This window comes from Lissotriton vulgaris, chromosome 2_1, assembly GCF_964263255.1.
Source record: "Lissotriton vulgaris chromosome 2_1, aLisVul1.2, whole genome shotgun sequence".
Lineage (NCBI taxonomy): Eukaryota > Metazoa > Chordata > Amphibia > Caudata > Salamandridae > Lissotriton > Lissotriton vulgaris.
In genome coordinates, this window is record NC_141687.1 from 1,282,322,305 (window position 1) to 1,282,349,977 (window position 27,673).

Genomic DNA, 27,673 nt, shown 5'->3' on the forward strand with positions numbered 1-27,673 from the left:
GCCTCCAAGAGCAAATGTTGCGAAGTTAGGAAAATAACATGTGCGTATTGAGAGTACGGGGAAGGTGGGCCAAGACCGAGTAAGATCACAGCGGGTGGCCCAGGACAGAGTAGCACTGCAGCGGGTGGCACAGGACAGGGTAACCCAGTGGAGGCCGGAGAGTATAGCCCTGCAGGGGGGGCGGAGAGTATAACCAGGGCTCGAGTCGGGGTACCATGTGGGTGGACGGCGTCCCCCCACTTATTTTACTGGGTGGACGCCGTCCCCCCTGCCAAACAGCTGGACTTCACTCTTTGGCCTGTCTGTGTCGAGATGGGATCTCGTCCCAGAAAGGCCATGCGCTTTAAAAGGGATTTCAGAGTAAGCTAACGCAACAGAGAACAGGCAGTGGAATCTGACCCTGTGACCCTGGGGCTGAGAGGCCGCATGAGCCACCGAGCGTGGAACAATCGCATCTAAGGGGTGAGCAAGGGGAGGCAATGAGCCCGCTGGTGCAAGCCACATTTCGTGACGTCACTTCCTGTTGTGACGTCACGAAAGGTGACCACGTCCCCCCACTTCTTTTTTTAGTACTTGTGCCCAGAGTATAAATCTGCAGTGGGAGCCGGAGAGAATACCCCTGAATAGCCCTGCTTGTGGAGGCTGAAGAGTAAAGCCCTACAGTGGGTGACAGAGAATATAGCCATGAAGTGGGGGTCGGAGAGAATGGCCCGCAGTTTGGGCCAGAGAGTATAGCCCTGCAATGGGATACTGAGAATATAGCCTTGCAGTGAGAGCCGCACAGTATAGCCCTGCAGTGGGGCCCAGACAGTATAGCCCTGCAGTGAGGGCCGAAAAGTATAGCCCTGCAGTGAGGGCCGGACAGTATAGCCCTGCAGTGAGGGCCGGACAGTATAGCCCTGCAGTGAGGGCCGGACAGTATAGCCCTGAAGTGAGGGCCGGACAGTATAGCCCTGCAGTGAGGGCCAGACATTATAGCCCTGCAGTGAGGGCCACTCAGTATAGCCCTGCAGTGGGGGCCGGAGAGTAAAGCCTTGCAGTGGGGGCCAGATAGTAAAGCCTTGCAGTGGGGGCCAGATAGTAAAGCCTTGCAGTGGGGGCCGGAGAGTAAAGCCTTGCAGTGGGGGCCGGAGGGTGTAGCCCTGCAGTGGGGGCCGGAGAGTAAAGCCTTGCAGTGGAGGCCGGAGAGTAAAGCCCTGCACTGGAGGCCGGAGAGTAAAGCCCTGCAGTGGAGGCCGGATTGTATAGTCCTGCAGTGGAGGTCGGAGAGTAAAGGCTTGCAGTGGAGGCCGGAGAGTAAAGCCCTGCAGTGGAGGCCGGATTGTATAGCCCTGCAGTGGAGGTCGAAGAGTAAAGGCTTGCAGTGGAGGCTGGACAGTGCATGCCTGGTGTGTGAGCCCAGGGCAGAGCAGTGGGAGTCAGATAGACTAACCCCACAAGGGATAAAATCAAGTCCCACTTCGGTGGGCTTTGTTCTGCTTTACCCTCCCATTGCTTTGTTTTCCTTGTTTAGGTATATTCAGAATTATGTTATGCATCAGACATTACAGAACATTCACATACTCGTTACCCTCGTTTCTTCTCCCACCCCCCTTGTTTTTCTGTCTCATTTTATTTAACCCCTTCCATGCTGGGCCGTTTCCGCCGCTGTGCGGTAAACAAAAGAACAGGGCGGGGCCGTGACGAACCCCAGCCGTCATCAGCACACGAGCGCCGCAGAGCGTGACGGCTGGGGTTCGTCACCAGCATGGAAGGGGTTAATTTCTAACTCTTCTTGTTGTATGCTTGTACTTGAAAATTCAATAAACATGCTTGGAAAAAAGAATATTCTGCTGTGGAGACCAAGGAAGGAACACAACACTGTAATAGGGGGCTCTTGGGAAGAAATATTGTTGAAGTTGCCAGGCAAGTCTAGTATAGAGTAACCCTGCAGTTGGGGCCAATCCGTCAAAGAGTAACATTACAGTTTTATTATATTCAAGCCCCGCCTGCAGAGGAGGCATGGATGCTGCAGGGGGAGGACCAGGAGAGAGTAACACTGTAAAGGTTGCCCAGGAGAGAGTAATGTTGCAGTAAGGGTGAAGGATAGATTTGGGTCTGGGCGGAGTTCGCGGAGTCCCTGTATGTGAAGCGACACAAAAACTCTGCAGCACTACGTGGAGTTCCGCAACCGGTGGAGTGAGTTAGGTCGCCCCGTTCATGCTGTTTTTAATGCCTGGTGTTTTTCTCACACTGGAAAACAGCACAATGTGCAGTGCTAGAGTGCGCTACTTCTATCTGCTGCTCGAATAGATGTTCTACTTGAGTGACAGCTTCCTCAATGTGAATGTAAGGTTTCTCCAGGCAAGCGATAGCGGCCATCCACGACCACCTGCGTTGATAAATCTCATCAGGAGATGGTCTAGAATAAGATTTTCTGTGCTCACGCTCGCCAACTACCCCAGGCCTAGATAGACTTTGGTTGCAAAGGAATGCGAACGTTGGAAAGAAGTTGCAGTTGGAAGTAAACTTTGCGTAGCAATGAAGTGTGTATTTTACAGTGTAGCAACACAATGCTGGAGCAGTACAATTCATAATTACTCTGGAGGAGGGTGGGCGGGGCATGTTGCAATAACACTTCAGTGGAATGCTCATCTGTAACAGCACAGAAAGGGGATGCCCTGAAAGAGCACCGCAGTGGGGAGGAAGGATGGAGTAGGAATGCAGCGAGAGGTTCAGGGTGCACTAGGTGTTATGGGAGACGTAGGTTGCTGTACCAGTGCGGGGAGGAGCTGCAGAAACAGTGCAGTGATTGGGCAACGGTTCAGTAGGTGTTATGGGAGCCGTAGGTTGCTGTAGCAGTGCGGGGATGAGCTGCAGAAACAGTGCAGCAAGAGGTTCAAGGTGCACTAGGTGTTTATGGGAGCCGTAGGTTGCTGTAGCAGTGCGGGGATGAACTGCAGAAACAGTGCAGCGAGAGGTTCAGGGTGCATTATGTGTTATGGGAGCCGTAGGTTGCTGTAGCAGTGCGGGGATGAGCTGCAGAAACAGTGCAGCGAGAGTCCAATGGTGCAGTAGATGTTATGGGAGCCGTAGGTTGCTGTAGCAGTGCGGGTATGAGCTGCAGAAACAGTGCAGCGAGAGGTTCAGGGTGCACTAGGTGTTATGGGAGCCGTAGGTTGCTGTAGCAGAAACCTGCAGAAACAGTGCAGCGAGAGGGCAACGGTGCAGTAGGTGTTATGGGAGCCGTAGGTTGCTGTAGCAGTGCGGGGATGAGATGCAGAAACAGTGCAGCAAGAGGTTCAGTGTGCACTAGGTGTTATGGGAGCCGTAGGTTGCTGTAGCAGTGCGGGGATGAGATGCAGAAACAGTGCAGCGAGGGGGCAACGGTGCAGTAGGTGTTATGGGAGCCTTAGGTTGCTGTAGCAGTGCGGGGATGAGCTGCAGAAACAGTGCAGTGAGAGGGCAACGGTGCAGTTGGTGTTATGGGAGCTGTAGGTTGCTGTGGCAGTGCTGGGATGAGCTGCAGAAACAGTTCAGCGAGAGGGCAACGGTGCAGTTGGTGTTATGGGAGCCGTAGGTTGCTGTAGCAGTGCGGGGATGAGATGCAGAAACAGTGCAGCGAGAGGGCAACGGTGCAGTAAGTGGTATGGGAGCTGTAGGTTGCTGTAGCAGTGTGGGGATGAGATGCAGAAACAGTGCAGCGAGAGGGCAACAGTGCAGTAGGTGTTATGGGAGCCGTAGGTTGCTGTAGCAGTGCGGGGATGAGCTGCAGAAACAGTGCAGTGAGAGGGCAACGGTGCAGTAGGTGTTATGGGAGCCGTAGGTTTCTGTAGCAATGCGGGGATGAGCTGCAGAAACAGTGAAGCAAGAGGTTCAGGGTGCACTAGGTGTTATGGGAGCCGTAGGTTGCTGTAGCAGTGCGGGGATGAGATGTAGAAACAGTGCAGCGAGAGGGCAACGGTGCACTAGGTGTTATGGGAGCTGTAGGTTGCTGTGGCAGTGCGGGGATGAGCTGCAGAAACAGTGCAGCGAGAGGGCAACTGTGCACTAGGTGTTATGGGAGCCGTAGATTGCTGTAGCAGTGCGGGGATGAGATGCAGAAACAGTGCAGCGAGAGGGCAACGGTGCAGTAGGTGTTATGGGAGCCGTAGGTTGCTGTAGCAGTGCGGGGATGAGCTGCAGAAACAGTGCAGCGAGAGGGCAACGGCGCAGTAGGTGTTATGGGAGCCGTAGGTTGCTGTAGCAGTGCGGGGATGAGCTGCAGAAACAGTGCAGCTAGAGGGCAACGGCGCAGTAGGTGTTATGGGAGCCGTAGGTTGCTCTAGCAATGCGGGGATGAGATGCAGAAACAGTGCAGCGAAAGGGTAACGGTGCAGTAGGTGTTATGGGAGCCGTAGGTTGCTGTAGCAGTGCCCGGATGAGCTGCAGAAACAGTGCAGCGAAAGGGTAACGGTGCAGTAGGTGTTATGGGAGCCGTAGGTTGCTGTAGCAGTGCCCGGATGAGCTGCAGAAACAGTGCAGCGAGAGGGCAACGGTGCAGTAGGTGTTATGGGAGCCGTAGGTTGCTGTAGCAGTGCGGGGATGAGCTGCAGAAACAGTGCAGCGAGAGGGCAACGGTGCAGTAGGTGTTATGGGAGCCGTAGGTTGCTGTAGCAGTGCGGGATGAGCTGCAGAAACAGTGCAGCGAGGGGGCAACGGTGCAGTAGGTGTTATGGGAGCCGTAGGATGCTGTAGCAGTGCGGGGATGAGCTGCAGAAACAGTGCAGCGAGAGGGCAATGGTGCAGTAGGTGTTATGGGAGCCGTAGGTTTCTGTGGCAGTGCTGGGATGAGCTGCAGAAACAGTGCAGCGAGGGGGCAATGGTGCAGTAAGTGTTATGGGAGCCGTAGGATGCTGTAGCAGTGCGGGGATGAGCTGCAGAAACAGTGCAGCGAGAGGGCAACGGTGCACTAGGTGTTATGGGAGCTGTAGGTTGCTGTGGCAGTGCTGGGATGAGCTGCAGAAACAGTGCAGCGAGAGGGCAACGGCGTAGTAGGTGTTATGGGAGCTGTAGGTTGCTGTAGCAGTGCTGGGATGAGCTGCAGAAACAGTGCAGCGAGAGGGCAACGGTGCAGTAGGTGTTATGGGAGCCGTAGGATGCTGTAGCAGTGCGGGGATGAGCTGCAGAAACAGTGCAGCGAGAGGGCAACGGTGCACTAGGTGTTATGGGAGCCGTAGGTTGCTGTAGCAGTGCTGGGATGAGCTGCAGAAACAGTGCAGCGAGAGGGCAACGGCGCAGTAGGTGTTATGGGAGCCGTAGGTTGCTGTAGCAGTGCGGGGATGAGCTGCAGAAACAGTGCAGCGAGGGGGCAACGGTGCAGTAGGTGTTATGGGAGCCGTAGGATGCTCTTGCAGTGCGGGGATGAGCTGCAGAAACAGTGCAGCGAGGGGGCAATGGTGCAGTAGGTGTTATGGGAGCCGTAGGATGCTGTAGCAGTGCGGGGATGAGCTGCAGAAACAGTGCAGCGAGAGGGCAACGGTGCAGTAGGTGTTATGGGAGCCGTAGGTTGCTGTGGCAGTGCTGGGATGAGCTGCAGAAACAGTGCAGCGAGAGGGCAACGGCGTAGTAGGTGTTATGGGAGCCGTAGGTTGCTGTAGCAGTGCTGGGATGAGCTGCAGAAACAGTGCAGCTAGAGGGCAACGGCGCAGTAGGTGTTATGGGAGCCGTAGGTTGCTGTAGCAGTGCGGGGATGAGCTGCAGAAACAGTGCAGCGAGAGGGCAACGGTGCAGTAGGTGTTATGGGAGCCGTAGGGTGCTGTAGCAGTGCGGGGATGAGCTGCAGAAACAGTGCAGCGAGAGGGCAACGGTGCAGTAGGTGTTATGGGTGCCGTAGGATGCTGTTGCAGTGCGGGGATGAGCTGCAGAAACAGTGCAGCGAGGGGGCAATGGTGCAGTAGGTGTTATGGGAGCCGTAGGATGCTGTAGCAGTGCGGGGATGAGCTGCAGAAACAGTGCAGCGAGAGGGCAACGGTGCAGTAGGTGTTATGGGAGCCGTAGGTTGCTGTGGCAGTGCTGGAATAAGCTGCAGAAACAGTGCAGCGAGAGGGCAACGGCGCAGTAGGTGTTATGGGAGCCGTAGGTTGCTGTAGCAGTGCGGGGATGAGCTGCAGAAACAGTGCAGCGAGAGGGCAACGGTGCAGTAGGTGTTATGGTAGCCGTAGGTTGCTGTAGCAGTGCTGGGATGAGCTGCAGAAACAGTGCAGCGAGAGGGCAACGGTGCAGTAGGTGTTATGGGAGCCGTTGGTTGCTGTAGCAGTGCGGGGATGAGCTGCAGAAACAGTGCAGCGAGAGGGCAACGGTGCAGTAGGTGTTATGGGAGCCGTAGGATGCTGTAGCAGTGCGGGGATGAGCTGCAGAAACAGTGCAGCGAGAGGGCAACGGCGCAGTAGGTGTTATGGGAGCCGTAGGATGCTGTAGCAGTGCGGGGATGAGCTGCAGAAACAGTGCAGCGAGAGGGCAACGGTGCAGTAGGTGTTATGGGAGCCGTAGGATGCTGTAGCAGTGCGGGGATGAGCTGCAGAAACAGTGCAGCGAGGGGGCAACGGTGCAGTAGGTGTTATGGGAGCCGTAGGATGCTGTAGCAGTGCGGGGATGAGCTGCAGAAACAGTGCAGCGAGAGGGCAACGGTGCAGTAGGTGTTATGGGAGCCGTAGGATGCTGTAGCAGTGCGGGGATGAGCTGCAGAAACAGTGCAGCGAGAGGGCAACGGTGCAGTAGCAGTGCTCCGGAAGGCAAAGGCTGTATTAGCGCTGCACCAATGGGCACTAAGGGTGCAGCAGCAATGCAGCAGTGAAATAGCATAGAGTGGGGGAGAGGTGATGTAGCAGGATTGTGGGATGTAGTGAAGAGGGGAGGTGGAATACAGCAGCAGAGAAGTAGGAGAACTAAGATGCCGTGGCAGAGCTGTGGGGGGCATTTGTTCCATTCGGTCTGCAGCGAGGGGCCCACTATGCACCAACCCTGCACATCCAGTGGTACTGGAGACGAAGAGGCAACAGGAAGCCCCAGTCTTCAGCAGCGCTGCACATTCAATACAACCCTTTGTGTAAATGCGGTTTGGGGATATTCATGTCTCAGCCCCAGTCATCATGCTCCTGATGCCCAATTTTTGAGCGGAGCAACAGTTCCCCAAAGATTTTGTCTTGTAACCTACAGATGAAGTACGTTCAGGAAGTGCTTTTCTATCATGATTATGATCTAAATAAAGAATCCGACTGTGCCGGCTGTCACTCATCCGAGGTTTCCTATGGTTGAATTGGTTAACGCAGCGGAAGGTGTTGCCAGGAAGTGTAGCAGAGCGTGCGGCTTGTGTGCCTGGTTGAACACCTACTCAGAAGCGCACACGGAGGCGTAGCAGGTGCACCTGTGGCCTGCACGTCCCAAAGCACGGACCAGCAGTGCAGATGTGCAGTAATGTACACGGACCACTTTCCAACCTTCGCAAGCTGCACTGGTTACCCAATACAGTAAAGCCTGTGAGAAAATGGTGGACTGGAGAAACACAAACGTGAGAAACGGCGAGTAAGGAGACGGTGAATTGGAACTGAGGGGGTCGGCTCGCGAGGGCTTTGGCCTCCTGAGAGCGGGCCAGGGTGGCACCAGGGTCCTTACAAGCCAAACCGTTGCCATCTTGAAGAAAACACTCGAGGGTTTTCCATTACAAACCACAGCAAGTCCCTTCATGAATAGACTTTAGAGAGTTCAACTATTGTAACAAACCATTTATTCTTTCAGCCCATATTATTAGGTCTGGCATAATTTCGCAGCTGAATGCAATATGTATTGTTAACAATTCTTTAAAATATACGGTGAGGGTTTTGGCTCTGCCCATAGGGTTGCATTTCTCATCAAATGCCATTAGCTGTTTGGTGTATCATTCTTCCGCCTAGCGAATGTTTGCATTCCAATGCATGAGGGGTTAGTTTACATATTAAAAGTACTCTAAATCATCACATTTTCGATTTTTATCTCATAGATGCATTGTATAGGAAAATAATCATTCTGCGCAGCTGACTTTTTTAAACATGTTACTCTGATTCAAAATGCCAGCTGGACATATGGACTTTGCCAATGCTTGTGGTCCTTGCAGGTGGTCACCCCAAGATTATTAGTCAAGCATTTCAGATATTTTGAGCAAGCTCAACTATACTCTATCTTAGGGCTCCACTATCTGCTTCCAAAATTCCTATTTGTGGATGTTTTTGTATTGAGCATTGTTTTCGTTTCTCGTACTTCGCTTTGGTTTGGAGAGTTTGCTGACATGCCTAGAGTCTATCGTGCTACTTGCTGCAATGCCCTGGTGGAGTTCATGAGGGATCGATCCCCTTGGGTGCCAAGAGAAGAAATTCAAGAATCCTTTGTTCTTTGGGACAGTTACCTTTGTGATGGGACACGCTGAGTCCCTTTTTGCACCTAGTCTACTGAAATGCAGGCCCCTCTCCCTCCTCCCGCTGATCGGTACACGTTGTCCAACTAAACTGCCTGAGTCCACACCAGTAGGTTTTTTAGTTCGAGATTGACCATATTTATCACATTTAACACATCAAAATTAAACAAATGTATCATTGAAAACACAATTTGAAAGTTTTACAATATTTGTATATCTTTCCCCCAGATTTCTGCTAGACATCCAGTCACCTAGCCCCTATACCACCATAGCAAGCAACTTCTGTGAGCTCATGCTTGACCTGTACCTGGATCACCCCATGCCCAACTCTGGATTAATGCTCTTTTAGGAAAACCCCTATGCTTCTCTTTCAAAGTGCTGTTTGTACGAATTAACAGAGTTTATCTGCATGCGGGAGGCCTGTTCATCCCAGAGCATTCGCAACCCCCACGCCCACCAGAGAGCCATTCTGGACAACCTGGCATAGACTGCATCCTCCAACCCCCAAAGGGCCAGTGTCCCAAAGCGCCAATGCACATTTGTAAGGCTGGGCTAAAGGCCGCCAGAGCGACCCTTCCAACTTCTCCAATTGCAGCTTCTCTAACGAATGCTGCAAGCACACCCCTTTGAGGTCTCACTGACACTGATCTCGTCAGTGTATTATTTTGTGAACTGTGCATGGTAACTCTGATAACATTCCTGCCAATCATGACTCACCCCGCCCAATGCGAAAAAAGTTATCTGCAATACTTGACAGGACCTGATAGGCAAAGTAAAGTTTGAAAAATCACACAGTGAGCGGTCTCCTGGGTGGGATGAGGCAGTGAAGCAAAAGGCTGAGCCCCAATCTCGCTGCCTCTTTAATTCCACTCCCTATGGCCCCACCCATCGCCCCACCACAATTGCCAGAATTGTGATATCGCGAGCACCCGGACATTATAGCACGCTGTTCCAGATCCCTCAACAGAGAGGAGGCGTCATAGTGGCCAACCATCATGGAATAGCGCTCGGCCTCGCTTTTGCTCCCCATTTTTGTTGGCTCGCCCAATTGGGAGAGAGCTCATGGCATCTGAGAGTTTCTTTAAAATCCAGCGAAACCACGCAAATACCAGGCTGCAAGGTTAAATTCACACTAGACTTTCAGGATAACCCCCAAAAATATATATACATATAAGAATCTGAATAGGAATGTATCTACATAGAGGTTATCCTGAAAACATGGCCTCCTTGCTGCCATGCACTATAGTTAACACTCTTGGGTTCTGTGAACCTGTCAACGAGGCTACTATGCCACTTGGGGTCAGGCTTTTAAGTTCAAGTCACAAATTCCTTGTGTAGAAGATTGTAAATCTAAGTAACTCTGCGCTACATGAAGAGATGGGTTGGGCCAAAGCAATAATATTTATGTGCATCAAAGCAGTAAACATACAGTTCAAGATGTTCCACTTTTCACCAGAAAAGGGTTTTCAGTGCATGGTACCATGACTGAGAGGTGGAGGCTCAGAGTTACATTAAACACATTGATTTCATAAAGTCCTCTCAATGTATGGAGCGCCCTACACAAGATGCGTTGGAGACCTAACACTAAAGGGGGCAGTAGTATGGAGAAATAAGGGGCACAGCTGTGTTAAAATAAGGTGGAATAGAGTGGTGAGGCCAGGTGGACCTATAGGGCAGCATCGCTGTTTGGGTCCAAAAAGTGAAAAGATTTGTGCAAGAGTTGTATTCGTTTATGGATTTTACTTCGACCCGACTCGCCTTCGCACGCCATAATGGACCTACTTTTCTCCTCAGTTTTCAGGGAACCATACTCAGTGCGGGTTGAAGACCAGAGGTCGATGCGCGGAAGCGTGGCTGTTTTCAAGTGCCTCATCACCTCTACTGTGCAGGAATACGTTAGTGTTGTATCGTGGGAGAAGGACACCGTCTCCATCGTCCCAGGTAAGACGAGAATCCTTGTGGTGTAGGGGCCCTTGCTGTATAACTCGAATGTCTTTATCCTGTGATGTTGTCTGTAATCAGAAAAGCTTCCTGATGTGATATGCTTAACAATAGGAGCATCTTTTGTTGGTATGTGTTCTACAACCAGAGCATCATTCTACTGCGACATGCTGTCTAGCCTGAGCATCTTTCTACGGTGACATACTCCATAACCTAAGCCTCTTTCTGTTATGACGTCATCAGCAATCAGGGCATCTTTCTAATGTATCATGCTCACTAACTGAGCATCTTTTTATGTGAAGGTAGTGCAAGCCAAGCCTCTTTCTGTTGTGTCATGCTATCTAGTTTGAGCATCTTTCTATTGTGACAGACTCCATAACCGAAGCATCTTCTTGCTGTGACCTGATCAGCCATCTGAGCATATTTTAGTTTTGATGTATTCTGTAGGTTGAGCATATTTCTGCTAAGACCTGCTCAATATCCTGAGTATGCTTTTGCAGTGGCATTATCCGTATAATTGCCATGACATGCTCTATAAACTGAGCATTTTTTGCTGAAATACTCGAGAATCTTTCTTCTGTGAGACGTTCCATAACCTGGGACTCTTTCTGCTATGACAGGCTCACGAGCATTTCTTGCTGTGAGATGCGTATCTCTTTGCTGTGAGATGTTCAATAATCTAGGTCTCCATTCTGCTGTGAGACGTTCCATAACCTGGGACTCTTTCTGCTGTGACAGGCTCACGAGCATCTCTTGCTGTGAGATGCGTGCCTCTTTGCTGTGAGATGTTCAATAACCGAAGTCTCCTTTCTGCTGTGAAATGCTCAATAACCTGGGACTCTTTCTGCTATGACTGGCTCGCGAGCATTTCTTGCTGTGAGATGCGTATCTCTTTGCTGTGAGATGTTCAATAATCTAGGTCACCATTCTGCTGTGAGATGCCCCATATCCGGGGACTCTTTCTGCTGCGACATGCTCACGAGCATTTCTTGCTGTGAGATGCGTATCTCTTTGCTGTGAGATGTTCAATAACCAAAGTCTACTTTCTGCTGTGAGATGCTCAATAACCTGGGACTCTTTCTGCTATGATTGGCTCGCGAGCATTTCTTACTGTGAGATGCGTATCTCTTTGCTGTGAGATGTTCAATAATCTAGGTCTCCATTCTGCTGTGAGATGCCCCATATCCTGGGACTCTTTCTGCTGCGACATGCTCACGAGCATTTCTTGCTGTGAGAGGCGTATCTCTTTGCTGTGAGATGTTCAATAATCTAGGTCTCCTTTCTGCTGTGAGATGCTCAATAACCTGGGACTCTTTCTGCTATGACTGGCTCGCGAGCATTTCTTGCTGTGAGATGCTTATCTCTTTGCTGTGAGATGTTCAATAATCTAGGTCTCATTCTGCTGTGAGATGCCCCATATCCTGGGACTCTTTCTGCAATGAGAAGCTCACAAGCATCTCTTGCTGTGAGATGCGTGTCTCTTTGCTGTGATATGTTCCATGATCTAGGTCTCCCTTCTGCTGTGAGATGCTCCATATCATGGGACTCTTTCTGCAATGAGATGCTCGTGAGCATTTCTTATTGTGAGATGCATGTCCCTCTGCTGTGAGATGTTCAAGAACCGAAGTCTCCTTTTTGCTGTGAGATGCTCTATATCCTGGGACTCTTTCTGCTGCGACATGCTCACGAGCCTTTCTTGCTGTGAGATGCGTATCTGTTTGCTGTGAGATGTTCCATAATCTAGGTCTCCTTTCTACTGTGAGATGCTCCATATCCTGGGACTCTTTCTGCTGCGACATGCTCACGAGCCTTTCTTGCTGTGAGATGCGTATCTCTTTGCTGTGAGATGATCTATAATCTAGGTCTCCCTTCTGCTGTGAGATGCTCCATATCCTGGGACTCTTTCTGCAATAAGATGCTCGTGAGCATTTCTTACTGTGAGATGCATGTCCCTCTGCTGTGAGAGGTTCAATAACAGAGGTCTCATTTCTGCTGTGAGATGCTCAATAACCTGGGACTCCCTGCTATGACAGGGTCGCGAGCATTTCTTGCTGTGAGATGCGTATCTCTTTGCTGTGAGATGTTCAATAGCTGAAGTCTCCTTTCTGCTGTGAGATGCTCAATAACCTGGGACTCTTTCTGCTATAACAGTCTCGCGAGCATTTCTTGCTGTGAGATGCGTATCTGTTTGCTGTGAGATGTTCAATAATCTAGGTCTCCTTTCTGCTGTGAGATGCTCCATATCCTGGGACTCCTTCTGCTGCGACATGCTCACGAGCATCTCTTGCTGTGAGATGCGTGTCTCTTTGCTGTGAGATGTTCCATAATCTAGGTCTCCATTCTGCTGTGAGATGCTCCATATCCTGGGACTCCTTCTGCTGCGACATGCTCACGAGCATCTCTTGCTGTGAGATGCGTGTCTCTTTGCTGTGAGATGTTCCATAATCTAGGTCTCCATTCTGCTGTGAGATGCTCCATATCCTGGGACTCTTTCTGCTTCGACATGCTCACGAGCATTTCTTGCTGTGAGATGTGTATCTGTTTGCTGTGAGATGTTCCATAATCTAGGTCTCCTTTCTGCTGTGAGATGCTCAATAACCTGGGACTCTTTCTGTTATGATTGGCTCGCGAGCATTTCTTACTGTGAGATGCGTATCTCTTTGCTGTGAGATGTTCAATAACCGAAGTCTCCTTTCTGCTGTGAGATGCTCAATAACCTGGGATTCTCTCTGCTATGACTGGCTCGCGAGCATTTCTTGCTGTGAGATGCGTATCTCTTTGCTGCGAGATGTTCAATAATCTAGGTCTCCATTCTGCTGTGAGATGCCCCATATCCTGGGACTCTTTCTGCTGCGACATGCTCACGAGCATTTCTTGCTGTGAGATGCGTATCTCTTTGCTGTGAGATGTTCAATAATCTAGGTCTCCTTTCTGCTGTGAGATGCTCCATAACCTGGGACTCTTTCTGCTATGACTGGCTCGCGACCATTTCTTGCTGTGAGATGCTTATCTCTTTGCTGTGAGATGTTCAATAATCTAGGTCTCCATTCTGCTGTGAGATGCCCCATATCCTGGGACTCTTTCTGCTGCGACATGCTCACGGGCATCTCTTGCTGTGAGATGCGTGTCTCTTTGCTGTGAGATGTTCCATGATTTAGGTCTCCCTTCTGCTGTGAGATGCTCCATATCATGGGACTCTTTCTGCAATGAGATGCTCGTGAGCATTTCTTATTGTGAGATGCATGTCCCTCTGCTGTGAGATGTTCAAGAACCGAAGTCTCCTTTCTGCTGTGAGATGCTCTATATCCTGGGACTCTTTCTGCTGCGACATGCTCACAAGCCTTTCTTGCTGTGAGATGCGTATCTGTTTGCTGTGAGATGTTCCATAATCTAGGTCTCCTTTCTGCTGTTAGATGCTCCATATCCTGGGACTCTTTCTGCTGCGACATGCTCACGAGCCTTTCTTGCTGTGAGATGCGTATCTCTTTGCTGTGAGATGTTCTATAATCTAGGTCTCCCTTCTGCTGTGAGATGCTCCATATCCTGGGACTCTTTCTGCAATAAGATGCTCGTGAGCATTTCTTACTGTGAGATGCATGTCCCTCTGCTGTGAGAGGTTCAATAACAGAGGTCTCATTTCTGCTGTGAGATGCTCAATAACCTGGCACTCTCTGCTATGACAGGCTCGCGAGCATTTCTTGCTGTGAGATGCGTATCTCTTTGCTGTGAGAGGTTCAATAGCTGAAGTCTCATTTATGCTGTGAGATGCTCAATAACCTGGGACTCTCTGCTATGACAGGCTCGCGAGCATTTCTTGCTGTGAGATGCATATCTCTTTGCTGTGAGATGTTCAATAACCGAAGTCTCCTTTCTGCTGTGAGATGCTCAATAACCTGGGACTCTTTCTGCTATGACTGGCTCGCGAGCATTTCTTGCTGTGAGATGCGTATCTCTTTGCTGTGAGATGTTCAATAATCTAGGTCTCCATTCTGCTGTGAGATGCCCCATATCCTGGGACTCTTTCTGCTGCGACATGCTGTAACGTCCTGATGTCTCAGGATCGCGAACAGACACGAAATGAGGACGCAACCACTTGTGTACGTTTTTTGTAGTTTAATGAAGGCAAAAAATGATACAATAAGGAAATGAAAGTTTATAGTTACCGGAATCCTCCAGTCTATCCACGTTACCAGCCCACAGCTCGGATGGTCCTAATCATCCTCTGCAATTACGCCGGTCCCGGCGTATTCCAACAGAGGGCAGATAAGCAATGGCCGAAAATGCCAATCGGTAAGCTGTGAGGGGTACGCAGAGGGATAGGGAGATTAGAGGAGACAGGGAAACAGCCAGCCGGGGTCTCTACCTGAAGGGAGCAGCCGCTCGACCTCTTCCTCGTAATGCCCCGGGATCGAGAGCAGCCGCTCGATCGATCCGGTAGACTTCCTAAACTGTAACGCGGAAAACACCTCCTGGTGGGCGTTACAGATTGTAGTCTTTGTATCTCGGGTCGGGCTGGGAGCACGGCTCCAACCAGCACAAGGCCCAAGACACCTAGACTCAGCCGAGTCAAGGCAACGCTCAATGGTAGTCCGGTAGAGCTTCCGGGTCAGGAACAGGGTAAACTTGGCAAGACACGGCCCAGGGAGTAACGACTCGACCTACCTCCGTTCTTGCCTGACGGGATTACCTCTTCGGAACGCTGCTCTTCACGAAGCAGGTACGTCGGTGTAAACACAATATCCGACAGTGTTCTTCCTTTGGGTTCCTCCCTTTATAGGGCGTGTTTACTGGAATTATGTAACGGGTCACTTGTTTACATAACATCTACCCGCTAAGCATCCTTGGATTTGTAGTCCGTGTCTTCCAGGTGCCGGATTTCTCCTTCCCGACGGGAATTCTTGACACATGCTCACGAGCAGTTCTTGCTGTGAGATGCGTATGTCTTTGCTGTGAGATGTTCAATAATCTAGGTCTCCTTTCTGCTGTGAGATGCTCAATAACCTGGGACTCTTTCTGCTATGACTGGCTCACGAGCATTTCTTGCTGTGAGATGCGTGTCTCTTGGCTGTGAGATATTCCATAATCTAGGTCTCCCTTCTGCTGTGAGATGCCCCACATCCTGGGACTCTTTCTGCAATGAGAAGCTCACGGTCCTTTCTTGCTGTGAGATGCGTGTCTCTTTGCTGTGAGATGTTCAATAATCTAAGCCTCATTCTTCTGTGGCGTGCTCTGCAGCCTCAGCATGTGTCTGCTGTAATGTGCGCTATAACATGCTAATAATTCTGGTGCTTCCCTCCCTCTGTATATCCTAAGCATCTGTTTGCTGGACATACTGCTTAGCCTAAGAATCATTCTGAGTGCGCTATACTAGGGCAGCAGCTCTACTTCAATACTCCAAAGCTATATATGTGCAAGTTGTGCTCCACAACAAGTGGATGTATCTGCAGTGATGGGTTCTTAATCTTATAAATAGTTCCCTTATGAAATGTTCCATAAATTAAGAATATTCCCTCTTTGCATTCTGGCATGCTCGCACTTCGCGTCCGCGACAGGTCATCAGCTGTTATGTGCTTTTCGATTGAAGACATTCTTTTGGGGGGATCTCTAGTGTGAAATACGATCTAATTGGTGGGTGATTTCTTTGTAAAGAGGGCCTTTTTCTCCTACGCCATGCTCTGTGACTCAAGCATGGTTCTGCTATGATCTGGTTTGTAATCTGAGCAACGTTTTGATTGACATGCTCAGTCTCCTGAGTACCCTTTTGCTGTGACGTGTTCAGTAATGGGAGATTTATTTCACCTGCTTTATAACCCGAGAATCATTCTGCGGTGACAGGATCCATAATGTAAACACTTGTGTTGTGACATGCTATATAACCTGAACATCTTTGTTGTGACATACTCCTTAACCTGAGCATCTTTTTATTGTGACATAATCTATACCCTGAGCATCTTTTTATTGTGACATAATCTATACCCTGAGCATCTTTTTATTATGACATAATCTATACCCTGAGCATCTTTTATTGTGACATAATCTATACCCTGAGCATCTTTTATTGTGACATAATCTATACCCTGAGCATCTTTTATTGTGACATAATCTATACCCTGAGCATCTTTTATTGTGGCATTATCTATACCCTGAGCATCTTTTATTGTGACATAATCTATACCCTGAGCATCTTTTATTGTGACATAATCTATACCCTGAGCATCTTTTATTGTGACATAATCTATACCCTGAGCATCTTTTATTGTGGCATAATCTATACCCTGAACATCTTTTATTGTGACATAATATATACCCTGAGCATCTTTTATTGTGACATAATCTATACCCTGAGCATCTTTTATTGTGACATAATCTATAACCTGAGCATCTTTTTATTGTGACATACTCTATAACCTGTTCATCTTTGTTGTGAAAAGCTGTTTAACCTGAGCATCTTTTTGTGACATACTATGCAATCTCCTCATCTTTTGTTGTGACATACTCTATAACCTGAGCATCTTTGATGGGGCGTACTCTAGAACCACAGCATCTTTTTATTGTGCATCTGTATAATATGAGCATCTTTTTGTTATGACATACTGTATAACCTGAGTATCTTTTTTATTGTTATGTACTCAATAGCCTGAGCATCTTTGATGGGACGTATTTTATAACTGCAGCATCTTTTGTTGCAACATAGTCTATAGCCTAATCCTCTTTTTTGTGTGCATACTACATACCCTGAGCATCTTTTTGTTCTGACATACTCTATAACCACAGCATCTTTTTGTTCTGACATACTCTATACCCTGAGCATCTTTTTGTTCTGACATACTCTATACCCTGAGCATCTTTTTGTTCTGACATACTCTATACCCTGAGCATCTTTTTGTTCTGACATACTCTATACCCTGAGCATCTTTTTGTTCTGACATACTCTATACCCTGAGCATCTTTTTGTTCTGACATACTCTATAACCACAGCATCTTTTTGTTCTGACATACTCTATACCCTGAGCATCTTTTTGTTCTGACATACTCTATACCCTGAGCATCTTTTTATTCTGACATATTGTATAACCTTAGCATCTTTTTATTCTGACATATTGTATAACCGGAGTATCTTTTTATTGTGACACACTCAATAACCTGAGCATCTTTGATGGTACGTACTCTATACCTACAGCATCTTTTTGCTGTGATTTACTCAATAACTTGAGCATCTTTGTTGTGAAAAGCTGTTTAACTCAAGCATCTTTTATAACATACTATGCAATCTCCTCATATTTTGTTGTGACAAACTCTATAACCTGAGCATTTTTCTATTGTGACATATTTCATAATCTCAGCATCTTTTTATTGTAACATACTCTATAACCTGAGTATCTTTGTTGTGTCAAGCTGTGCCTCCTCAGCATCTTTTGTTGCAGCATACTCTGTAACCTAAGCATGTTTTGTTGTGGCATGCTCTGGAACCTCAGCATCTTTTGTTGTGTTCAGCTGTGTAAACTCAGCGTTTTTTGTTCTGTCCAGCTGTGTAACATCAACATCTTTTGTTGTGGCATACTCTGTAACCTCAGCATCTTTTGTTGTGGCATACTCTGTAACCTCAGCATCTTTTGTTGTGGCATACTCTGTAACCTCAGCATCTTTTGCTGTGGAATACTCTGTAACCTTAGCATCTTTTGTTGTGTGGCATACTCTGTAACCTAAGCATGTTTTGTTGTGGCACACTCTGGAACCTCAGCATCTTTTGTTGTGTTCAGCTGTGTAAACTCAGCGCTTTTTGTTCTGTCCAGCTGTGTAACCGCAGCATCTTTTGTTGTGGCATACTCTGTAACCTCAGCATCTTTTGTTGTGGCATACTCTGTAACCTCAGCATCTTTTGTTGTGGCATACTCTGTAACCTCAGCATCATTTGTTGTGGCATACTCTGTAACCTCAGCATCTTTTGTTGTGGTATACTCTGTAACCTCAGCATCTTTTGTTGTGGCCAGTTGTGTAACCTCAGCATTTTTTGTTGTGGCCAGTTGTGTAACCTCAGCGTTTTTTGTTGTGGCATACTCTGTAACCTCAGCATCATTTGTTGTGACATACTCTGGAACCTCAGCATCTTTTGTTGTGTCCAGCTGTGTAACCTCAGCATATTTTGTTGTGGGATACTCCGTAACCTCAGCATCATTTGTTGTGGCATACTCTGTAACCTCAGGTGAAGGCTGATTTGCATATGGCCATGTCTGAACTGGGGTGATGTAGAGTGCAAAAAAACGACGGATTTAGGCCCAAATCTCTGTACTGGGGTATGACATTGTTCTGCATTCTGTCCATCAACTGTGGTTTTTGCATTTGTCACCCCGAGTGGGATGGGTATGCTCAGACGTGAGTCACATGCTCTCCACACCACTGGAGTCAAGCTATCCTGGCTGAAGACGGCTGATAGCCATAAACCGGTCCTAGGATGCTTGATTCCAGTCTAGGAAAGACATGGCTTGGCAGTTCGGGCTGGACTGTCCCCATGAGGCACAGGGTCAAGGCTGATTTGCATATGGCCATGTCTGAACTGGGGTGGTGTGGAGTGCAAAAAAACGACAGATTTAGGCCCAGATCTCTGTACTGGGGTGAATGTATGACATTGTTCTGCATTCTGTCCATCAAACTGTGGTTTTTGCATACTCTGTAACCTCAGCATCATTTGTTGTGGCATACTCTGTAACCTCAGCATCATTTGTTGTGGCATACTCTGTAACCTCAACATATTTTTTTTTTTTTGCCAGCAAACTCTGTAACCTCAGCATCTTTTTATTGTGACGTACTTTATCATTTGAAAAAAGCAAATCCTGTATAGGAATTTTCCCCCTATGCACAGCGTTATGAATGCCTACGTGGGGTGTAATGAAGTTGATCAAAACCAAAAGTTTAGTCCAGTTTAGCCAGAGTGCACATCACCTACCCTGAAGGTTTTTTTCCCCAGGAGGAGCTAACCCCATCAGTGTATTATGCCAATATTATCCACGAACTACCTAGTGACCATGAGCATGCCTACAGGCCTCAACCTATACAACTATTAATAACTCGGTGCAGGCAAACTGCAGCACAATAAATGGCTTTCTGCAGTGAACACACCGAGGGCTACAGGATTAGAACATTCACAAGTCAAATGAAAGGTGTACTGCTTTTGACAAAAATATTCGTCATTTAATACAGCCTGCAAGGTTTGTCATTAAAATATTAGGTGTCTGCCAAGGGAGACCAAACTGATTTTCAGTCAGGATTGAAACAATGTTAAAACATTTGCGAAAAGTTTCCTCCCCCAGAGAAACAACAAAACTGTAGCCAGACTTTACAAACCTTGTTATGGGAGCCAGGGATCCCCTGCAGCTCAAGTTTTGATGTTTACCCTGTTGCCTAGCAACCTTACATTCACTGAGAATGGTTTTCTGCAGGCCCCTTCTCCTTCCGGGCACCAGCCTTCTCTCTCCTGGAGACTTATGCCAGGGAATTTCTCCTTGATATGGAGTCGCCAGGTGTATGCTGGTGCCTTCTTTTGTGGGCAGCCCTGTCAAGTTAGGGCTGACCTGGTGCGGCTGAGGGTGACTTGGACCCTTGGAGGCTCACCTGGAAATTGGCAAGAGCACCTCGTGAGCGGATCCTTCAAACGCCCATAAATGCACACCCTCTGGCCCTATTTTGATGCACTTTGGAACACTTTATTCCACAGAGGTGCCCCCTCTTAAAGGCAACTCCGTATGTTCGCAGTACTTCTTTCCTCCCGAACAGCTGTGATCTCCTTTTACAGATGGTGTACTCCCGCAGGGCACTTACACAGTACCCCACCTTTTCATTGCGATGGTCTCTTTGCAGGTTATCCGTCAGGATTAGGGCTAAAGTGCCTTTCGGAGATTCCTAGTCACCATGAAACTTGGCTGATGTCTCGACAGTGAAGGGCCTCCTTTGGAGAATACAGTCCAGCAAATCCCCTTTATGCAGCAGGCAGTTCCTCTTTTACCAGGCAGTCATCCAGGTTGTTCCCCTTGATAAGGACATTAGCAATTGGGGCTCATGGCTCTGGTGCTCAAGCCTTTCTCACCCACACTGCTGTGTGCGTCCTGCTACTGGTCAATAAGAATCTTGGCACACTGGCTTGGATTCATACTCTGTATTACCCTCACTTTGCAGATGTAGACACATATTCAAGAGATCCATCTCTGGAGCTAGTTTCAGAAGGTTCGAGACATGTTGTTAAATAGGCCCAGGCTGGCCAAGCTAAAGCCTTTGTCATTCAAACTTGGCAGAAGCAGAGGGTGGACCTTTGTGTGCTCTCTCATTCAGCTGCTACAGAAAGCCGGCTGCAGTCACACCTCTGAGGGCTATTGAAGCAGGAAAGGGGCAACCACTGTCTCTGCACTTCAAATGGGCACCTTTGCCAGGAGACTGGTCTACTACCATGGAACTCAGGGATGGTATTGCAGTACATCCCTGTCTGGAGGACTCTTCCCACCTTCTGTTGTATGCCCCATCCACAAAAGAGATCCAATATAGAATACTGCTCTATGCAGTGAAGCCCAACGGAGACTCTCCAAGATCACCCCAAGCCACACACGCACAGTACACACACAGTATGCATCTCCCATGTACATTGTAATAGATCAAGAGCGCATTCCCCTATCTGTCCATGCATCGCTGGCTTGATGTAAAACGCGGGCACTATAGATTGCAATTCAAAACCCAGTTTTACCAGAGATTACAGTGGATGAGACTCCATCCAAATACTAGAGGTCAAAACGTAAAAAAACGGTTTGAGTCCATTTTCCTTACAGTGCCTATATTCTATAATACTCACAACCTAAACTCTTTCCACTGTGATGGAGTCTCTAATCTGAGAAATTTTGGGTATAAAAAACATATTCCCTAATTTTTCCTCTGCTTAAGGTTCCTGAATTAAGTAAGGCTTTTTTTATTTATTTATTTTAAAGTTTTATAGAGCGCGAACCAGACCTGTGAGGGTATCGGAGCCCTTTACATGATTGAAGGGTGGTATACAAAAGAATGAGGAGGGAGGGTACCAATTGGGTAAAATAGGTAGATACGTTATACAAAAAAAAACTAGCAGTCTAAAGTCCTGCATACATTTGGGATAAAAAAAAACCAGGTGGATACATTATAAAACAAGGCATGCTTTCTCAACTCTTGGCTGTGATGCCCCGGAGTGCAGGATAGGTATCTTCCATAAAAGCCATGGATAATGCCGAAGTGGTGGGTGGAACATGACACTGAGGTGATTGTAATGTAATTGTTATGCGAGGAAATTTGCCCGTTAGGAAAGTTTTGCTCTCCTTTTTAAAGTGTTCAAAAGACGGAAGTCTTCTGATGGCAGGCGGGAGAGAGTTCAAAATTCTTTGAACGGCCCCCGAGAAGGCCTGTTGTAGGTTTTTTTTTATTCCGGAAGCATGCTATTTGGAGAAAAAGGTCTCTGGCAGATTGGGAGTATCTGGCTCCTCCGGATATCACTAGTTTCTGGGTGAGAAATGTAGGGGAATTGGAGTAAAGAGCTTTGTGAGTAATGCAGGCCAGTTTAAGTTAGATTCTGGCCTCAAGGGGAAGCCAGTTCAGAGCTTTAAGGTGGAGCGGAGATGTGGTTGAATTTCTTTGAGCCAGTTAGGAGTCTGGCGGCGGCATTGAGGCAGGCTTTCAATGGGCCAGAGAGTTCTTGGGTAGCCCTGCGAGCGTAGAGCATCCATATTGTAGTCTGGAAATGACTAGTGCCTGGATTGCCGTTTTTAGGTCGGAAGCACCGAGGAAGGATTTCAGGTTTCTTGGGTAACTCAGGTGAAATCTGGTAGTTTTGGCCATTGAGTGGATATGTTCAAGCTGCTGTCCAGGGTTATTCCAAGGGATTTCTCAGAGTCCAGCATGGTAGGAGGGCAGTTTAGCGCTGTGATAGCCTTGATCCATTCCTGGATATCTGCATTTGTTTTGGGTGGGAAGATTAGAAGAAATTCTGTTGTATTTGCATTAATTTTGAGCTGGTTGCCGGTGAGCCAGTGGACAGTTAGCTTCAAGGCTTCATTCAGGGAGGGAATGTCCTCAGGGGAAGAGATTTTAATGTAAATCTGTGTGTCATCAGCGTACATGAGGTAGGAGATATTGGCGGTGCGTAGCACCTCTGTGTGCGGTTCAAGGTAAAGATTGAAGAGGGTAGGGGAAAGGGTTGATCCTTGGGGGACTCTACCCATGATCGGAGAGATCGTAACCAAGCTCCACTATCTCCCTGTTGGAATTTGCCTGACCTTACTGGATCACTGCCATTGAAGCCCTTCTCCCTGAGATCATCAAAGCGATCACTTCTGATTATTCCTCGATCCCCCTTGGTAATAGTCACCGGGCAACTTTACAAAACAACCAATGCCATTGCCTTCTGGTTTCAATGTTTCACTGTAAACCCTTTACCTTTAGAGGATTTTTTTCTTCTTCTGTAGCCTTAAACCCATTCAATACCTTGTCCTTAATAGTGCCTCGAGACACTTCCTGGAAGCAAATCGAGGTTTATGAATGGAGGCACTCACTCGCCCCAAAAGGTCTGAATTAACTTACCGTGATGGGCAATATGGCCTGAAATCCCCATTCAGTACTCTCCCAAGAAGACGGTTGGGTTCGAGTGGCAGTTTGGTGTTTTCTTGGGTAGCTGAGGGGTTGTGTTAGAAAACGAGGAATTTTGGTAGACTAGATGTAAGTGAAAACATCTATTACACAAATCTGAACTAATCGGTTGTAATGAATAATGTTGAAACAAAACATTTTAAAAAGTCTAAAAACATGATTATAAAACAGCAGCATGTTAAACAAGCATTTACAATGCAATAGGTCTAGCATTTACGAGAGTTTGAGCTATTGGCATTGTAAATGAAAATGCCTTTTATTTATGTGTTGTTTTTAAAACAGATAAATAAAAGACATTGTCTTTACAATGCCAATAGCTCAAACCCTTGCAAATGTGAGATCTATTGCTATTTGATAAAATAGTGCTCGAAAGCTGTAATTAAAGGCTACCCGAGTATTAACACTTGTAACAGGGGTGTCACCATGGGAGGTTACAAAATGAGACAAGGCAATACTAAGGAGGGACTATTAAGCCTATTGACCAATGAACAGCCACAGTTTACAGTGGACAATGAAACACGCCAAGGAAAAATATGGGTGGATAGTGGGCGGAGCTTCAAGTCCCTACCTGAATATAGCATGCCTCGCAATGCATGCGCTGCCCAGGCTCCACCAAAAAATTACCAGATTGGACTAACATGGTCACGAATAAAAAAAATTATACATTTACATTTTTAAATTACTGACATATAATGTAAACCCGCCCTATGTCAAAACTTCTGATTGTTGGCAACTAACTATTAACACAACCACGCTTTATTTCACCTCTTCCTATATTCACCTCTAATAACTTTTTCTTCGGAATTGAAATCCAATGGGGTAACACCAGGGTTCGAGTCGGGGTACCACGTGGGTGGACGGCGTCCCCCACTTACTTTACAGGGTGGACGCTGTCCCCCTTGCCAAACAGCTGGACTTCACCTTTTTGGCCTCTCTGGGACGAGATCGGAGCCACCTTTTGTGACATCACTTCCTGTTGTGACGTCCATTCCGGTGACAGCGTCCCCCCACTTCTTTTATTAGGACCTGTGCCCTGGGTATAACCTGCAATGAGAAGTCCTACTCTTAATTAGAAGAGACACAGGGGTCTCATCTTAGGCTGGCTAGGTTACGGTCTCTGGTGCTGACAGTTTATAGGTAGATATTGGGACACTTGTTTAGTGGACACTAATGATAGTGAAGTGTCATAAGGAACAAGGAATAAGGCACCGGGGTGGATAGGTATGCCACTTTGCAGGAGCCCAGAGGTCGGGGATACAGGATTGACCCATAATTCATGCCTTGAAAGGCACATATATTACGCAATGGGTGAACGGAAACTCCTGGGCTGGAATGGGAGCTCACGCCTGAGGCGTATTCTCTGAATGATGAAATATCGGAGATAGTGCATTGAAAATGGTTCGACTTTGGGTGACCGCTGGCTGGGCTCCTGCAGGCTTTGTGGGAATAGAGATAAGAGTGTGAAATGTGTAAGCCCTCAAGGGTGTAGTGGTGCACCCTCTATCTGTGTAACTATTGTCCGGTGAAGAGCTTTCTCTCTAGAGCAGTTTATACCCTCTACTTCACAGCAGTTATTGAATGAATGAATGAAAAACCTTTAATTGTTCAATTATTTAAAATCATTACAATATACTAACTGTATATTGGCACAGGCGCCTCATAATGGTGGGTGGGTAGTGGCGTGGGGTAGCGACTGGAGAGATGAGATCTGGTACTCTCGATTTAAGGGGAAACAAACCAGGAAGTATCTGTAATGTGTACCATAACAGCTGTGATCCCTACAATATTTCAATTCCCCAACGGCGTTTCTGTAGGATAAAATCTCAGAATGAGGAGGGAAACACTTCCTGTCTTCAAATGACCTCAAATTCGTCCCCACACACCAAAACATTTTTACATACAAATCAGCAAAACCTGAGAGATGAACAAATGGAACCATTTCTAGGTCTCTGTAAGTTCAGATTTTGAAAAAGTTGGCAAAGAACATAAATACTATTGGCCAGTAGGTTTCGCTGTGCATTCTGGGCTTTCAGTAGGATAAAAAGGGCGTTAGGGTTTAAGAGGGGCGTGGCCAAATAAGCCTAACTAGGATCCCCCTCCATGGGCGTGGCCTATATAAATATGGTACCACTTAAAACATTTAAACTAAATCCTGTGCTTCACACAGGTGCCACCTGGCCAGTATTTCGCTGTGTCTATATCACTTTTATCTTATTGTATCCAGACATGGGATTCAACAACCAACTCCTACCTAAAACAAGCCAGACATGTTGTCTTTTGTCAATGCTTGTTAGCGGTACCAAATAAATGAATAACAATGAATGTGTTGTGAATAACCAGAAATTCAATTCTTAAAACATGAGACTGTAAATTAAGCATTACTGAGGTTTATCGAAGGGTTTGTGGCCTTCGGAAGGTCTCAGAAACTTCTATTCTCCCCTTCACACCATTTTCTTCTGCTCTCTCTCATATATTTCTGAAATCCTCCCTCTGCTTAGCTCAGTCTTTCACACAATGGGCATATGCGGAAATCACTCTGGGCGCACAGCAGAGAGGCCAAGGACTGGGTGTGCATGTAATCTACACACCTCTATGAAACTCGTTCTGCCTTGTTCTCAACTCCTAGGGAATGCAAGGCGAAGTAAAACGTAAAATATAAACAGGGGTTGGTTGCATCACTCACTTGGGTAGTGGGTTTTACAGACATTTTTCAGAAATCGATTAGTGTTTTTGGCAGTAAATCGAAGTACTTGAATGCACAGCCTGACCAGATCCATTTCAGAGCTGGTGTTTATATACTGCCCGGTTAGAGAGCCAGCAGGTCCGATTAAAATCTAATTTCGAGTTACTCGGGGGAATTTGTTACCTGCGTCGAGGGTGTATTTGGAGTCTTCCAGTATGACGTGGTAGGTGGGCAATGAAACTGACGGCTGAGCAGGCGTGGCCAGGGAGACCCCGAGAGCGAGGCTGATCACGCCAGACGCCGTGTCAGTGTCACAACTATATGTGCTCATCAGCCCCGCTAGCAGGCCTGGGCTGTGGGCGCCAGCGTGTCAGCTCAGCTGCCCCCGACGCGACAGGTGTCAGGGTCCATGCTCCGATAGCCGCAGTATTGTGTTCTGCAGTGGAGCTCTTGAAAGGGCCCCGCCTGTGCGTTTCCAGTGAAAGCGGAGTAATGGTGGCAGTAAACAAACGAAAGGCCTAGTGTGCCACTCTGCCCCTTTGTATCCTGTGTGCACTGGGCGGGGCGTGTTGACTAATGGGGAGCGGTTCAGCATCTGTGCAGCGATGATACTACATTAAACAGTGGATATGCATAGACCATTCTCTTATCGACAGAAGCAGGGCAGCGCAAATGTTAGCCTGGGCTTAGCTTTGTCGGATTCGTGAGTTGTTATTTGCCCGGGTTCCCTCCAGTGTGTTTTGTGTGTGAAAATGGAGTAGATTTGTTTGATCCACTTTTTTATGTAGAGTTTCCCAGATGGTGCAGTTGTCTAGAACTCCTGCTCTGGCCTTGGAGAAACTTCAATATACCATAGGCCGCAATGAAATGTACTTTAGTTAAAAAACAGTGACCACTGGGACACACAGCTTGTACCATATATATATCCCTCCCAAGGCAAATATTGCAGTTACTGGGTGGCAGGGGTATGTTACCTTTGGGGGAATATTTGAAGCCTAGGTGTGAACTTCCACATTTTTTTATTTAATTCATTTGGCGTTTAATTAAAAATGTAATGGATCGGTCAAGCACCAGTTTCCATTCACAGATAGAGCTGGTCAGCAGACGGTTCTGGTCATGCCTGTATCGGATATGCTGCAACATGACCTGTGGGCTCTTTTTGAGAGGTGCCAGAGCAGACAGAGATTGCTGAGCTAAGGTTGTGTCGAGGAGAGCCAATTCCGACTGGTGTCGTGGGGCTTAACCATTTCGCTGCGGCGCAGGCGGGGCTAGGGGGTGAGCGTGGCGCTCCCTTACTCATGACGGCTCCACTCCGTCATCACTCACGGGCGGCGTGTGCTCATGGCGGCGTGGAGCCGTCTTGACCCCGCCCACTCACTAATTCTCCTGCACAGGCGGGGAATTAGTGCCGCGGAGCGTGGGCGAGCGGCAGTTGCATGACGGCTCCACACCGTCATGAGCACATACCGCCCGTGGCTCATGACGGCATGGAGCCGTCATGAGCATGGAAAGGGTTAAGCCAACTATCGTGCTGAAAACGGAGCATCAAGGACACCCGTATAGCATTTGACCCTCAAGGGAGTGAAGTTAAGTTACTCCAAGGCTTACTCTAGGATATGGGGTCAGAAACTCAGCCCGATGAAGTTAACCACCAGAAGTAAATAGTTCAATGTCCAGAGCCAGGGTCTAATGTTTGGAAAGGAAGAAGTATTTTACTCGAAACGCACACAATATAATACGGTCCCCCCTTATCAGTTGGGTTGCTCTCAGCATCAAAGCAGGGTCTAAACAACACTTCCCGCCAATATTAGGGGAAGTCTCCAGGTTTCCGATCCTGCCCATACTGGGAGTTGTCAGTGAATACACCAATCCTGGGGATCAGCTTCTTAGTTTCCACTTGTGTGGTGACCTCAGATTCCTCTTAGCAAAATCTTGCCCCACTAGCTGGAAGTCTCTGCCTTATATTTATACTAAAGCAGTAAATAGGAGCT

At 47.7% G+C, this 27,673-nt stretch overlaps 1 protein-coding gene across 1 annotated transcript in view; it reads left to right on the forward strand.

Annotated features, from left to right (window-relative positions):
* The window catches only part of DSCAML1 (DS cell adhesion molecule like 1), a 630,702-nt gene that overhangs the window by 74,948 nt on the left and 528,081 nt on the right, over nt 1-27,673 (forward strand). The window contains exon 3 of the mRNA XM_086957025.1: nt 10,202-10,348. Within this exon, the coding sequence (XP_086813151.1) occupies nt 10,202-10,348 (147 nt within the window). The remainder of the gene's footprint in view (nt 1-10,201; nt 10,349-27,673) is intronic.